Below are 14,411 nucleotides of genomic sequence, written 5' to 3'. Positions count from 1 at the left end.
TAACCCAGAGCCCGTAGCAAAACGTTGCACACCGTTTTCAGGTTGAACACACCCAAGGTTTTTGGGGGGAAACACAACCTACAACCAACATAACACTTATTCTGCTATAGAGACAGTCGGGCTGTGTGGGAACGCCCACAAAATGTCATACGGCTGGTGCACGAGTGGGGTAAAACTGCCCATATATCTCAATGGGCTGACTCATCAAAGGACGGTGCTGCGGCTCTACACTACAGGGTTGGGCGATTCTAGACCAGAACACAAGACGTCTGTTCAGATGTGCATTTACTGTGGGGGTTAAATCCCCGATCTTGTCTGCCTGGGCTGGGCGCTAAATGTTAATTATGCTGTATGGATAGAACAGGAGGATTTACCCCACCCTGACCACGCCCCCAGCCAGCTAACCCAACGTCTATGATGAGACATCGCCTCAACCTATAGCCTGATTTTTCACATGGAATGTATTCAATGCATGCTAATGTTCACTTCTCAACTAGTAACTTCATCACAGCCAATACATTTTGAACTGTAAGTGTGAACAGTTAATACAATTTGCATTATTTGTTTATTTGTTTATTAAAAAGGATCCCCATTAGCTGACACCTAGATGACAGCTAGTTTTCCTGGGGTCCAAGACAACAGTATACATGCAACCTTTTGTTTAGCCATACATGTTTTGTCATACATGACCTGGAGACATTTCACCAAGAAAACAAACTCCATGATGTACTTTGTGAAAGAATGAATCAAAAGTTTAATTTGAGACACAGGAAGGAAAATTGCACATTGAAACATAATAAATGTAAACACAATTTTACCATTCGAGGTGTCAATTAATTAAATTTGACACTCAATTCTCTGTTCTAGTTTTTCTTTTGTGTAAAAATAAAGAATTAAAGCTCTCATGCATAACTTTTCTAGCGTGGAAGTGGAACTTTTCTCTCCCCCTTCGGGCAGTTCACTTGGTGTCGGAAAAATTTGTTCCAATCAACAACAGCAGTGTGTGACCTCGTTTGGCAAGGGCTTGAATGTAACGGACGTTCATTTCTATAAACGTTACACACTTGAGCTTTAAGGTTTGAAAAAGAAAGACTTTATTCACACTAGCTTCTGCTCTGGCATGTCGACAGGCAGCGGCGCTTTCTCCAGCTGCTCTGCAGCTGCGCTCACGGTGGGAGGGGCTTTCATGGTGGCCTCAGCCCACTCGACAAAGTTGGCCATGTTGGCGTACACCCCATAATACCCAGGGTGAGCACAGCCCTGCCCCCAGCCCACCACGCCCATCAGGAAGTGGGTGGAGCCATACAGAGTGACCAATGGGCTGCCGTCGTCTCCGCGGCAACCCTGGCCCCGCCCCTCCAGGTACCCTGCACACAGCATGCTGTGGGTGAAGTTGAAGCCGGTTCTCTGGGAGCACTGGGCATTTGGCAGGATAGGCACGGACATCCGTCGGAGCACGGGAGAGGGCACGGCTCCTACGAAATGTATGGAAAAATATGGGATTAGATTTGAGTAATTTCCAGGTCTGCATAATTATGGAAGAAAAGAAAACAGAGTATGGAAAAATATTTGTTTCCAGACTATTGTCCCTATTCTGTTTTCAAAAATATAAAATTCAGAATTTAGAAAAATAAATAATAATAAATAGCATAACATAACAACAATAACATAATATGTATTCAAAATGTTTAGGTTAAGTTTACTGGCTCTTTGGGCAGAGATGTTTCACAGTGGAACGTCATCCAACTTAACAGTTGGATTTTAAAACAATTTATTTACATAATAAACATCTATTTATTGGTAGTCAAATGTCATATATGGTCTGAAAAATTGACAGAGATTTGTGGAAATTTGAGTCTGGAAAAGTCTGGAATTTTGAAATGGAAAATGTCTAGTAACCCTGTTCGGGGTCGTGGACGTTCCCCCCGGTGGTCCTCTTGCCCCAGCCAGACACGGTGTGGTAGCGTACGGGCATCAGCTCACGCTGGGCGAAGTCTCTCTGCGGCAGGCAGACGGGCATGGCCCGGTGGCCAAGGACAACCGGCCGGGTCAGATGCAGCAGGGCCACGTCACTGTCGCCCGTCAGTGGGGCGTAGCCCACGTGGGCGATGGCCATGGAGACAGGGATCCTCTGCTCTGTCCCCTCCTCCACATCCAGGTTGTGTTCCCCTGGCACCACAAAGACACAGGAAGCAGATCAGACAAGTTTTACAAAAAGACAACTGAGTGTACAAGACAACTTTACCAAACAACTGTACAAGACAACTTTACAAAACAACTTTACAAGACAACTGTACAAGACAATCAATCAATCAATTTTATATTTAAGTGTATATTGCGCCAAATAATAAGAGTTATCACAAGCCACTCTCAACTGTACAACTCTTAAAATTTTGCAAGGCAGTTATATAACTCGTAAAGACCACTTTCAAACATTTCTAAACTTTTACAAGAAACTTAATACAACATCAAAACAAAGGTATTTTGAAAAGCAGCTTTACAGCTATGAAAAACTTAGACAACTTTACAATCAGTTTAAACAACTTTACAGAAACTTTAGAATAGTGATACTCATACTCATACGCATGCGGCTCCAGAGCCGTGCAATGATATGCCAACATTTTTGGAGATTCGCCTATTTGCCATATTCCCGATAGTATAACTAGAACGTAGATGCCTTTCTCTCCACGTGCATTAGAAAGTGTGTTTCACCCCTCACTGCTACTTAGCTTAGCACTACAATGGCAGTATATGGTACAGCTGCCTACCCCCGTTCAGTCGCCCAAAATATACATTCCAACAGCGCCAGAAACACTCTTATGTACATGTTGTGACTCATGTACTCACCACGCGTCACAATTAAATAATAATTTAAAGTTATGGGAAATGCTCCTATTCAAAGTAAATCCATAGCGAGAACTAACAAAGAAGGTTCACTCTCTAACCAAAGCTACTTCCTCGTTTGCCTGAGGCGTATGCGCTGTACTGATGACTGCACACAGTGGACAGGCACACACACACACACACACACACACACACACACACACACACACACACACACACACACACACACACACACACACACACACACACACACACACACACACACACACACACACACACACACACACACACACACACACACACACACACACACAGGGACCGGTTACCTGCCACAACAACGAGGTTGCTGGCGTTGTTGCCATGGATACAGTGTGCAGCGGTGATGACCCAATCAGGACGGATCAGAACACCTCCACAGTGACTACTGCCTCTGTACTGAACCAAAACCTGATAGATAGATGGATAGATAGACAGACAGACAGACAGACAGACAGACACAGACAGACAGACAGACAGACAGACAGACAGACAGACAGACAGACAGACAGACAGACAGACAGACAGACAGACAGACAGACAGACAGACAGACAGATAGATAGATGCTCATGTTATAGGATTATGCACAAAAATACTTTTTGTAGATATAAAAGTTTCATTAGTCATGTTTCCATTACCCTCACAAATGCGCAAAATCTAAATATCGCAATAGAAATTGGGTAATGGAAACACGTAAATTTCCCAAATATCGCAAAACGTTTTTGCGCTCTCATGAGGTGGTTTTTCAGACGTGTCGATATAGCAGTTTATCGCAAAAGTGTAATGGAAACAGTTTTTTCGCATTAGCACGTCATGTGACCCATTCTGCTTTGGAAAAGCAGCGAAAAATGAGGAAGAAACGGTTCGATAAGCCGTGGCAAAACCTCCGCAGCAATGGAAAACTTTGAAGCAACGCTAGCAGAAAGACGAGTGTTATGCAAAATATATATAAAATAGATAATGTTTAATGGCAGAAATCGGTCCATGGTGACAGGCTGCCTGTGTGGGCGCATTTGGCACAGCGCGAGGGGATGAAAAGCAAGCACACACCGGTGCGGTGCGTGCTCCTGACTGAAGTGAATACAGTGACTGTGAGTAATACATTACACACGTTTCAGGTGCAGTGTTATAATTATAATAGCTACACAACATTGTGATTATTGACCAAATCAGCCTTTTCCCCCCTCCATCTCTAAATCGGACCAGTTGTAGGCTATTTGGCTATTAGGCTTTTTTCCTCTGCCTGTCGCGCTCACTGCATTCACCGCAGCCAGCAACATTTTGCGACTCATTTTATTTTGAATTGATAATCAGGCTCGTTTATATGCGTTGTAACTTCATGTTGTGATTTGCATTGACCATTGGTTGGATTTGAGCATGCAGGGGACGGGATATGGGGCAGATCCACTGTGGCAGGCAGCTGCTGGTAGGCTAATGGGAATTGCGTTCAGGTGTGCGCTCCGTCAGACGGTACCAAACTCAACTTCAATGGAAACGCCTACAAGTGGCAATTGTACATTGTCGAAGTTGTAGAAATATCGCAATTATTTTGCAAAAAACTGTAATGGAAACACAGCTAGTGCCATATGTAGCTAGTACAATGGAATGTTTACTTCCCAGTCGCTCCTGTAGTACTAGTAGAGGTAATCTATGTTGAGACTAGAGTCTGCAGTACAAACTCTCAACATACATTCTAAACTTCTAAACTGAAAATTTCATGACAATGCGTTAGTGTAGACATTGTGCAGTGTGTGTGTGTGTGTTACCTGCCACGGACACTCTCCTGGTGGACAGTGGTTCCCTCCCACCAGCCTGGTCTGACCCTGGACCGTCTGGTTTCTGTCTGCTCCCTCTGGAGCCAGCTGACCACAGGGGAACTGCACTGCAGGAGGCACATCACATTATTATTAATTCATTAAATGGATGTTGTGATTTCTAGGCCCGCAATGGCCTCTTTATTAGGGTTTGTCTGCTCATTCTGTCACGGATATTTAAAAAAGATACAATCATTTCCTAATCAAACTGTGTGTTTTTATGCAAATAACCACTATAGATGATAATAACAAGCGGTTCATTCTGCTGCTGCTGTTGTTTTGGTAAAAGTAATGCAAAAGTAGTGTAATATGTAACGAGTTACTCTACACAGACAGTAATATTGTAAAGTAACATATTACTTTCAAATGAAAGTAACTAGTAATATGTAGTATATTACATTTTGAAAGTAACATGCCCAAAACTGGTGACACCATATAAATAGTTACTGCACTGGCTGGCTGAAGCCCTCACATAACTCGGGACACCTTTTCAGACCCTCCTGGAGAGAAGAGACTAATGTCGTTAGCGACAAGTCTGGGGATTTCTTTCTGCCCATGGGACTAACATTACCAGCAGCAGTAAGCCAGGCAATGACAATAGCTGAGTACTATGTGCTTTTATCACAGCTAAGTCCGATAGCATCAATGCTAACTATATCAATGCTAGCGGACCTTATAGCTATGGTATTAGCATTGATGCTAGCGGACTTTTAGCTGTGATAATAAAACCACATTTCCAGAGATGGCAGTGACAACAGAATACACACAGGCTTAGGTAAGGGTCTTACCTACATGTGTATGAGGGGGGATTGTGTTCACAACATGTAGCCTAACTAACGTTACTTGCTGGTCTAACCAGAGAGAGATGATGACACCGACTACCGCGGCAAGCCTAGAAAACAGCATAAACCGATATGCTTTATCGGATAAAGGCCATTATCAGTTAATGAGAAATGTTATTCTACTGCATGTAGTATACTGACTGTATGCAAGTACCTCATACAACCCCACATCAAAAAACTGAGCTATCCCTTTAATTGGTTATTATAAATTAATTAATAATACTAGCATTATTATCATCATATAGATCAGAATCAGAATCAGAATCACTTTTATTGCCACAGTATGCAAGTTACATACGAGGAATTTGTGTACGCAGTGTAGCAGTCAGGTCAATATACAGAGATAAAGAAGTAGGAAAGATAACTAAAAGACAATCACAACGTTGCAAGTGCAATCAAATCGAGTATACAATATGTACATGAGTAGAGGAGTGTTCCGTGGATAATAAATATGAATTTACGTTATGAGATTTACAGACTGAGTTAAATAGGCGTTAAATAGGCAGTGAATTTACATGAATTTACAGTCCCAGTTAAACAGGCATTCAATTAGATATGAGTTACAGTTTTATGGGGGGAAGGGGGGCTCATATCAGTGGGGGAGGGGGGGGGGTGTTCAGCTGAGTTCAGGAGGAGGTAGTGGGTTGGTGGGGGATGTTGGTGAGGTCCTTGGTGGAAGGGGTTTCCGGGCCTTGTTGGTGAGGCTGATGGTGGTTGGGGAGAAGCTGTTCTTGTGGCGAGTGTCTTGGAGTGGCTGCGGCCCTAATTTCACTGCATTTTACCTGTAATGTGTATGTAACAATAAAACCTTGAACTTGAACTTGAGTGGTTCTGGTCTTGTCAGACCTCAGTCTCTTGCCGTGGGGAAGTGTCTTGATGAGTTTGTGGCCAGGGTGGGAATGGTCGGCCATGATCTTGTGAGACCGCTTCAGTGTCCTGGCTGCATGCAGGTCCTGGAGGGATGGCAGGTTGCATCCGATTATCTTCTCAGCACAGCAGATGAGATGCGCTGCAGTCTGTTAAGGTCCTTGAGAGTGGCAGGAGCATACCAGACGGAGATGGAGGAGCTGAGGATGGACTCAACAATGGAGGTGTAGAAGTGCACCATTTGGCACTTTGAATTTCTTCAGCTGATAGATAGATAGATAGATAGATAGATAGATAGATAGATAGATAGATAGATAGATAGATAGATAGATAGATAGATAGATAGATAGATAGATAGATAGATACGGTAGATAGATAGATTTGTTACCCTGCGTGACACATGCTCGGCCGTCCTCTCCCAGCGTGTATCCGTCAGCACAGGAGCAGGTGCGTCTGGGTCCAGAGCCGTCACAGAAGTGCTCACAGCCTCCATTCTGATACAGACACTTCAGAGAGTCTTCAAACACTGAGGAAGCAGACCAGAGCTTTATCAACTTTATTACGCTAGATGTTTTTCATGTGATATGTTACTGGTCACGTTTGGAGGGTTTCCTCAAACACTGAACCAGGGAACTGTGCTATAAAATTTAAGTTGCTACAATATCAGCAAGCAGCACATAAGGAAAGTGACTTGGTATAGTTGGTGCACAAGTTACATACGATAAACACAGTAAATAGAAATAAATTTACAACATAGTTGCGACGCCAAAGGCCAGATGGCCTTGCCCCTAAAATGATGAAATTCCCACCGTGATCAATCAATGAGATTAGTTATGACTCCAGAACATTTCATACATGATATTTCCCCTCCTTGCTCTGTCCTGAAAGCCTCTATCCTCTCCTAACTCCTGTTAGGTAACTGTTAGGTCATGTGTGCTAACTTACTTGCCTTTAAATTCCTCTGACTTTGTCTTTTACCTGTTTGACAGTATTTGCCCTCGAACCCCTCTGGACACTGACAGAGGTACGAGCTCTCCATGTAGATACAAGTCCCGTTGTTATGACACGGGTTCACCAGACAGGGGTCACGACCTAAAAATACATAAATAAATAAATAAATAAATAAATAAATAAATAAATAAATAAATAAATAAATAAATAAATAAATAACAACAACAACAACAACAACAATAATAATAAAAATAATAATAAATTGTATTACTTTGTATCTATCTCTTTTGTACAACAAAGTTTCAAGTTGATTCTACCCAGGTCTATCCTTTAAAATGTAAATTCTGAACAAAGGAAACGGAAACAAAGATTACACCATGAAAGAAGAAACCGGGTGAGATAGAAAATGGCCGAGTCACTGCTTAGCTGTTTGCTCTACAGAGTCTGCTAAAATCATCCTGATCATCTGACCTCAGAGACGTAGAGAGAAAGCAGAGTGTGAGGTCACGTGATCATGGTGGTTTTGCAACAGCAGAAGAGTAGAAATCTATAGATGGTTTTAACTTGACAACATAAACATTCTAAATAGTCCCTAGCCTACTTCCTGTTGCAGTGTATGTAGCTGACAGGAAATATGCTAGGTTTCAAATGACTAGGAATCTTGCATGTTAAGCGACATCACAGACAGACACCACTTAGCCAATTGTAACTTATTGCTCATTTCCACCACATATAACAGCACAGTACAGCTCTACTCTACCTGGCCTTACTCGTCTCTACTTGATATAGACTCTGCTTCCATAGCAAGTTTACTCGCCTCCGCCCACACCTGGTCGTCATAGCGACCGCATATCTGCCCTCCGCCCATAGCCGAAGTAGGCTATAACGTATAACGTTAAAATTAAATCCATACACGGAACTTTTAAACTGGTTATGGAATACTGGTGCCTCTAAATGACCTACAGTGTACATGGGCAAATGTGACAATCGGCCAGGAGAATGGATATCACTTTGTTGACTCAAACTCACATGCATGCGCTGCGCGGGGGACGGGAGTCACGCTACGGGGAGCAGGGAAGCCACTACCCTGGCGGCAACTCACCAGGCAAGACCGCGGCTTCGCTAAACCCCCGCCTCCGGCCTAGCAGAGCCGACGTAGCACACAACTACAAGGGCTTCCTGAGGAGCGGACTTTTTCTCTCTCAAAACAATTGAAAACCACCGTCATGTTAAAGCTGAGCAAGGAGATCGATTTTATTTCACAAGAGCCAAAGGCAGCAACACAAAAGACTGATGGAAATAACAGAAAAGGTAAGCCCCACTAAACTGGTATCCAGCATTGACAGTAGATACAATAAACCCAATTCTGCCTGACCAATCTGTCGTCTGCAGTGTTTTCACATCACCGTATGGTACCGGCTGGAACCTCAACAAAGCAGGGACCAAAACTAGCACGACTCAACCCGGGCTGTCCAGGTTTTAGATCAGTGGAATGAGACAAAAAAGTCCTCTGGTCTTGTTCCGCCTGCTCTAAAGACTGCAAGAGTCAAGCCTCTGCTTAAGAAACCCTCCCTTGACCCTACTGCTATTCACAACTACAGACCTGTCTCTCTTCTCTCATTCCTTTCCAAAACCCTCGAACGAGCAGCGTCCAAAAAACTTTCTCTCTATCTCTCCCAAAATGACCTCCTGGACCCTCTGCAGTCCGGTTTCAAGGCCTCTCACTCCACTGAGACAGCTCTTCTTGCTGTCACAGAGGCCCTTCACACTGCTAAGGCCTCATCCCTCTCTTCTGTTCTTGTCCTCCTTGACCTGTCTGCTGCCTTCGATACAGTCAACCACCAAATCCTTCTTTCCACTCTGTCTGACCTCGGCATTTCAGGTTCTGCACTCTGCACTCTCCTGGTTTGCTTCCTACCTCTCGAACCGCTCATACCAGGTCTCATGGAGAGGGTCCCTCTCCAGATCCTGTCCTTTTACCACCGGTGTCCCTCAGGGCTCAGTCCTGGCCCCCTTACTTTTCCTTCTCTATATCAGATCTCTTACCTATGTGATCTCTTCTCATGGCTTTTCTTATCACTGCTATGCTGATGACACCCAGCTTTTCCTTTCCTTCCCCCCCTCCGACACTCAAATCGAGGCTCGCATCTCTGCATGCCTCAAAGACATTGGCGACTGGATGTCTGCCCACCACCTCAAGCTCAACCTTGGTAAGACAGAGCTACTCTTCCTCCCAGGAAAAGACTGCCCTCTCGCAGATCTCTCCATCTCCATTGACAACACCACTGTACTTCCCTCCCAAACAGCTAAGAACCTTGGGGTGATCCTTGACAACCAGCTGTCTTGCTCTGCCAACATAGCTGCTACAGCACACTCCTGTAGGTTCTCTCTCTACAACATCCGCAAAATCCGTCCCTTTCTCACAAGAGAAGCGACTCAACTCCTGGTCCAGTTTCTTGTCTCCTCCCGCCTGGACTACTGCAACGTGCTCCTGGCCGGCCTACCTGCCACCGACATCCGACCGCTTCAGCTCATTCAGAACGCTGCAGCCCGTCTGGTATTCAACCAACCCAAATTCTCTCACGTCACTCCCCTCTTCCAGGAGCTCCACTGGCTTCCCATCTCGGCCCGCATCAAATTCAAGACACTGGTACTGGCCTACAGGGCAGTACACCAGTCAGCTTCCCTGTACCTGCAATCCATGGTCAGGTTCCAAACCTCTCAGCGCTCCCTTCGCTCCTCCACCAGTGCAGGTCGCCTCGCCCCTCCTTCGCTACGGGGGCTCAAAAGTCGCTCATCCCGATCTCGACTCTTCTCGTCCCTGGCACCTCAATGGTGGAACGAGCTTCCACCTTCGGTCAGGACAGCTGAATCACTGCCGATCTTTCGGAAAAGACTAAAGACACACCTTTTCAGGCTCCATCTGGGCCCTTCTTGATCTAACTTCGTTCTCTCTCTTTCCTTATTAAAAAAAAAAAAAAAAAAAAAAAAAAACCTTGTACCACTAACCTAAACTTGTACCACTGTTCCTTCAGAAGTTGTAGTTGTCATAGACTGTGCTCCATAGTTGATTGCTCTATTGCTGACGAAAAATGTGTTATTGTAAGTCGCTTTGGATAAAAGCGTCTGCCAAATGACGTAATGTAATGTAATGTAAAATGTAATGTAATGAGACGAGCTGAGCGGGGCAGCGCTGATACCAGCGGTGGAAATGGGCCATAAGAGAAGAAGTGATTACAGTGATTTTACAACAGCGTGCCTCTTAGCTGTTGTAAAATCACTGTAAACCACAGCCTCACACAATTCCGTGAAAACCACCTATATGATTTGATTAGTGTTTCCAATGATCACAAGAAGCAAAGGGCTGCTGGCTGAATTAAGCTGATCAATATCAGTGTTCAATGTCACATGTCACATGTTTGTCATGAAAATACACACACTTTGCCAACTATAGTTCCACATTTTTAACAGCATCATATTGGTTAAATGTTTGTGATTCATAATAGCATTGATTTATGTCATGTTATGACTAACAAACTGGACAGTGTTTTCTATTCAGAGTATTAGTCAAAAGATATTTTTTCAGGTATTGTTATTACTCACGATTGTACGTCAGCCAGAATTGTTTCTGCAAAAGCAAAATGTATTAAGAGTTATATCACCTGCAAGCATGTCTTTATGTTTAAGTTAAATGTTTCAGGATATCTTAAAGGACCAAACAGATTTGGTATTTTGTCCCATTGGCGAGAAGATCGACACCCAAATCATCTCTGTGTCTCTGGTCGTTAGTGCTGTTTGGTGAGCATGCTATTTAGCATACAGCATGTTAGTAATTGTAGGCAACTAGCGTTAAGCTAAAATTGGGAAAATATGTTTATTTTAATGCCAGGCCTGTTTAGACGATTGGTAAAAGACAAATTTGACAAAAAGAAAATGTAGTCTCCCTTCCCAATGAGACTCTGAGTAATGTTAGCCAGACAGTTAAAATTTTAGCGCTACTATTCCAGAAGTTTTGAAATTACATAATAAAAACCAATACCAACTTTGGACAAACCCGATGCCAATTGCCTACGATTACTTAACTGTTACTGCTAGAGCGTTAGCAGGCTAACAGAGCAATCTACACAGGGGATGGGGGGGGGGGGGGGTTGTGAATGGGAATAAATGAGGCCAATGCAGAACTGTCAAAAACTGCAGTTCCTCGAATGTCCACTGCTGGCTCCAAAAGGGAGTCATTCCCCATAGTCCCCTATGTTAAAATGCCCGACTTACAGCAGAAATAAACATGCTGACATTCTGTTAAAAAAAAGTGTTGGTCTCTATAGCTAATTTCACCTTTCATGACAACTGTAAAGGGGGGTGAACTTTTATCTAACTCATCCATTTAGATGAGGTGTGATTGGGCGTGAATGGCAGGTCACCTGTCCAGTGATCAGGCAGCTCCCCGAATGACGGACCAACAGGCGGAGCTGCTGCTCTGGGAAACCCCTGATGTTGTGTGAGCTGCACGAGAAGAACCAAGATGGCAGCAGCCAAAATGCCAAACTGGAGACTTCAAAACGGGAGTCCACAAACCAATGGGTGACGTCCCGACTCACGATGGCTATGTCCATCTCTTTTACAGTCTGGATCTACCAGAGACACAGAGATGATGTCCATCTCTTTTACAGTCTGGATCTACCAGAGACCTACAGATGATTTTGGTGTCGATCATCTCATCACATGCTGGTGACCAGACCAATGGGCCAAAAATAACAAAATGTATCGTCGTCTGTTAAGCTCAGGCTAAAGTTGAGTGCAGAAGGCAACAGCTGACCGTCTGGGCATCGTCCTCGAACACCTCGCGGGCCTCCTCGTAGTCACAGATCTCCTCCACGCATTCTCTCTCCAGATTCCCCGGCTTCAGCTCCTCCAGGAAGCCCGTGTTAGCTCGCCTGGATCTGTGCAGCACCGCATGGGCATCCTGCTTCTGCACAAACACTGACAACACGGACCCAAGCTTTAGTCATAAACACTGACAACAAGGACCTAACCTTTACTGATAAACACTGACAACAAGGACCCAACCTTTACTGATAAACACTGACAACAAGGACCCAACCTTTACTGTCTGTGATAGATCTCACAGTGCTCAAAAAAAGAAAAACATTGCCAGACAGACTCACAACTGAGCTTGAATGAAAACTAAGAAGCTACCCTTTAAAATGTCATCCAACATGTTCTCATAAAACATGACTAGGTCCTAAAAATGAACCTAAAATAGTATGCATCTACAATACAATTTATTGTACAGGGTTCATGAATTGATTACTGTGACAAAGCTACCATTCAGCAATATCTGTCATACCGAAATATCATCTATAGACATATACCGTTTCAATAATCTTGATTATAATTTGCCACCTTGAGTGGTACTCACAAGTGAAATGTTGATGGACTACTAGAGCAGTGGTTCTCAAATGGGGGTCCGTGGCACTTTGCCAGGGGGTCCGCGAAAAGTTTTCAGGTTTTTTTGGGTTTATTTTTTATTTTTTTTTTATTAAAAAATAAAATGCTACATGTTACTTATTCCTTCTCAAACTACTTCCTACATGGTGCTAGTCTATCAAAATATCTTGGCTGTCATTGATTGTGTTGCATAGTGGTTTTCTGTACTGTTGACAAATTGTGATATTGTAAGTTGCTTTGGACAAAACAAAAGCGTCTGCTAAATGACGTAATGTAAATGTAATGTAATAAAAAAAAATATATATATATTTTTTTTTGCAAAATCTTCATAGTTCAACGAAAATAAATTTTATGCTTTCAATCTAAAATGGTTCATGGATTACATTCTAATAACAAACCTATCAAATTAAAAGTCAAGCACATTACCGTGGAAACAATTAAGCTTAGCCCAAAATCACAAATCAGAATGAGGGGGTCCACGGTATATTTTCTATCTTGTAAGGGGTCCTTGGCTGAAAAACATTTGAGAACCTCTGTACTAGAGCACTTACTGAGCTTTTCACTTATTTCATACTGCAGATATTCCACATACAGTACACTAGTCATTTTGCACATCACAATGCTGTTCATTATTTTTTCAAACTTTGAACTGAAAATTGTTGTATTTTCCAGTTGCATTATGTTTTACTTGTTACACCTAATTTTTATTTGATATCCTACTATTATTTGCAGGTGTAACCACATAGATAAATGTAAGTAAGCGCAATTTCGCAAGCTGCGACCACGTGCAAATTTCCGATATGCAGGATGACACCCTGCTCTGCCTCTGCCACTCTGTATTTCAAAATACCCCCCACACGCCCCTTTTCCCAATTCACATGAACATAAATACACACCTTCACACACACACACACACACACACACACACACACACACACACACACACACACACACACACACACACACACACACACACACACACACACACACCTCCGGCAAACCCCCCAAAAATGCATTTATATCCATTATATTTGAGACAGAATCAGAGTGAGGTCATAGGCCTACCAGCAGCAGAGACGATGGATGTTAAAAGCAAGAGGTAGCAGCAGGTCTTGAGCAGCATGGTGGAAGAGCAGGCACAGACAGGCAGAGAGCTCTCTGGCTTCTAGTCTGGAGGGAGAAGCTTTTTCACGCAGGCAGCTCAGAGCCAGGCCCGTCCTGATTGGCTAACACCCCAGCATGCAGAGGGTCAAAAGGTCATCTGAGTCTGGACTACATTGTCTTTTCCAAAATAAGCTAATCAGAGGTCCTATAGGTGTCGTCTCGGCCATGAGAGCCATCTTGGGATGACGTCACCCGCTGGGTGACATGGGAGCAGTAGACCAAAAGTTTGAGTTCTGTCACACCAATTTCGTTTGATCACATCGATAAATAGGCAGATGAATGTGTACAGGATTTTAAAAAAAGGGCTACAGCAACTGGATCGGGTGTTATATCCATGATATTCAAGGAAGCGCAGGCGATGGTCTAAATTGTAAACTGCACTACACCCTCGCACCACTGAGCACCGAACCGATACATCCCAGTGAGCATTTTTCGGTTGAAAAG

General features: G+C 43.5%; 1 protein-coding gene across 1 annotated transcript in view; it reads right to left on the bottom strand.

Moving 5' to 3' along the window:
- LOC310773291 (uncharacterized protein) overlaps positions 1–13,926 on the bottom strand; it is a gene marked incomplete at both ends in the record, with an annotated part of 29,783 nt that extends 15,857 nt beyond the window's left edge. Inside the window, 9 exons of the mRNA XM_083633172.1 lie at positions 1,105–1,475; positions 1,900–2,169; positions 3,171–3,291; positions 4,648–4,763; positions 6,793–6,930; positions 7,383–7,496; positions 10,959–10,983; positions 12,172–12,335; positions 13,869–13,926. Coding sequence (XP_083489298.1) covers positions 1,105–1,475; positions 1,900–2,169; positions 3,171–3,291; positions 4,648–4,763; positions 6,793–6,930; positions 7,383–7,496; positions 10,959–10,983; positions 12,172–12,335; positions 13,869–13,926 — 1,377 coding nt within the window. The remainder of the gene's footprint in view (positions 1–1,104; positions 1,476–1,899; positions 2,170–3,170; positions 3,292–4,647; positions 4,764–6,792; positions 6,931–7,382; positions 7,497–10,958; positions 10,984–12,171; positions 12,336–13,868) is intronic.
- Positions 13,927–14,411: the final 485 nt, after the last annotated feature.

The sequence above is a fragment of the Poromitra crassiceps genome, assembly GCF_964638095.1.
Source record: "Poromitra crassiceps genome assembly, chromosome: 3".
Taxonomy (NCBI): domain Eukaryota; kingdom Metazoa; phylum Chordata; class Actinopteri; order Beryciformes; family Melamphaidae; genus Poromitra; species Poromitra crassiceps.
Note: the sequence above shows the minus strand (reverse complement) of the source record. Positions and strands in the feature narration are given on the sequence as shown.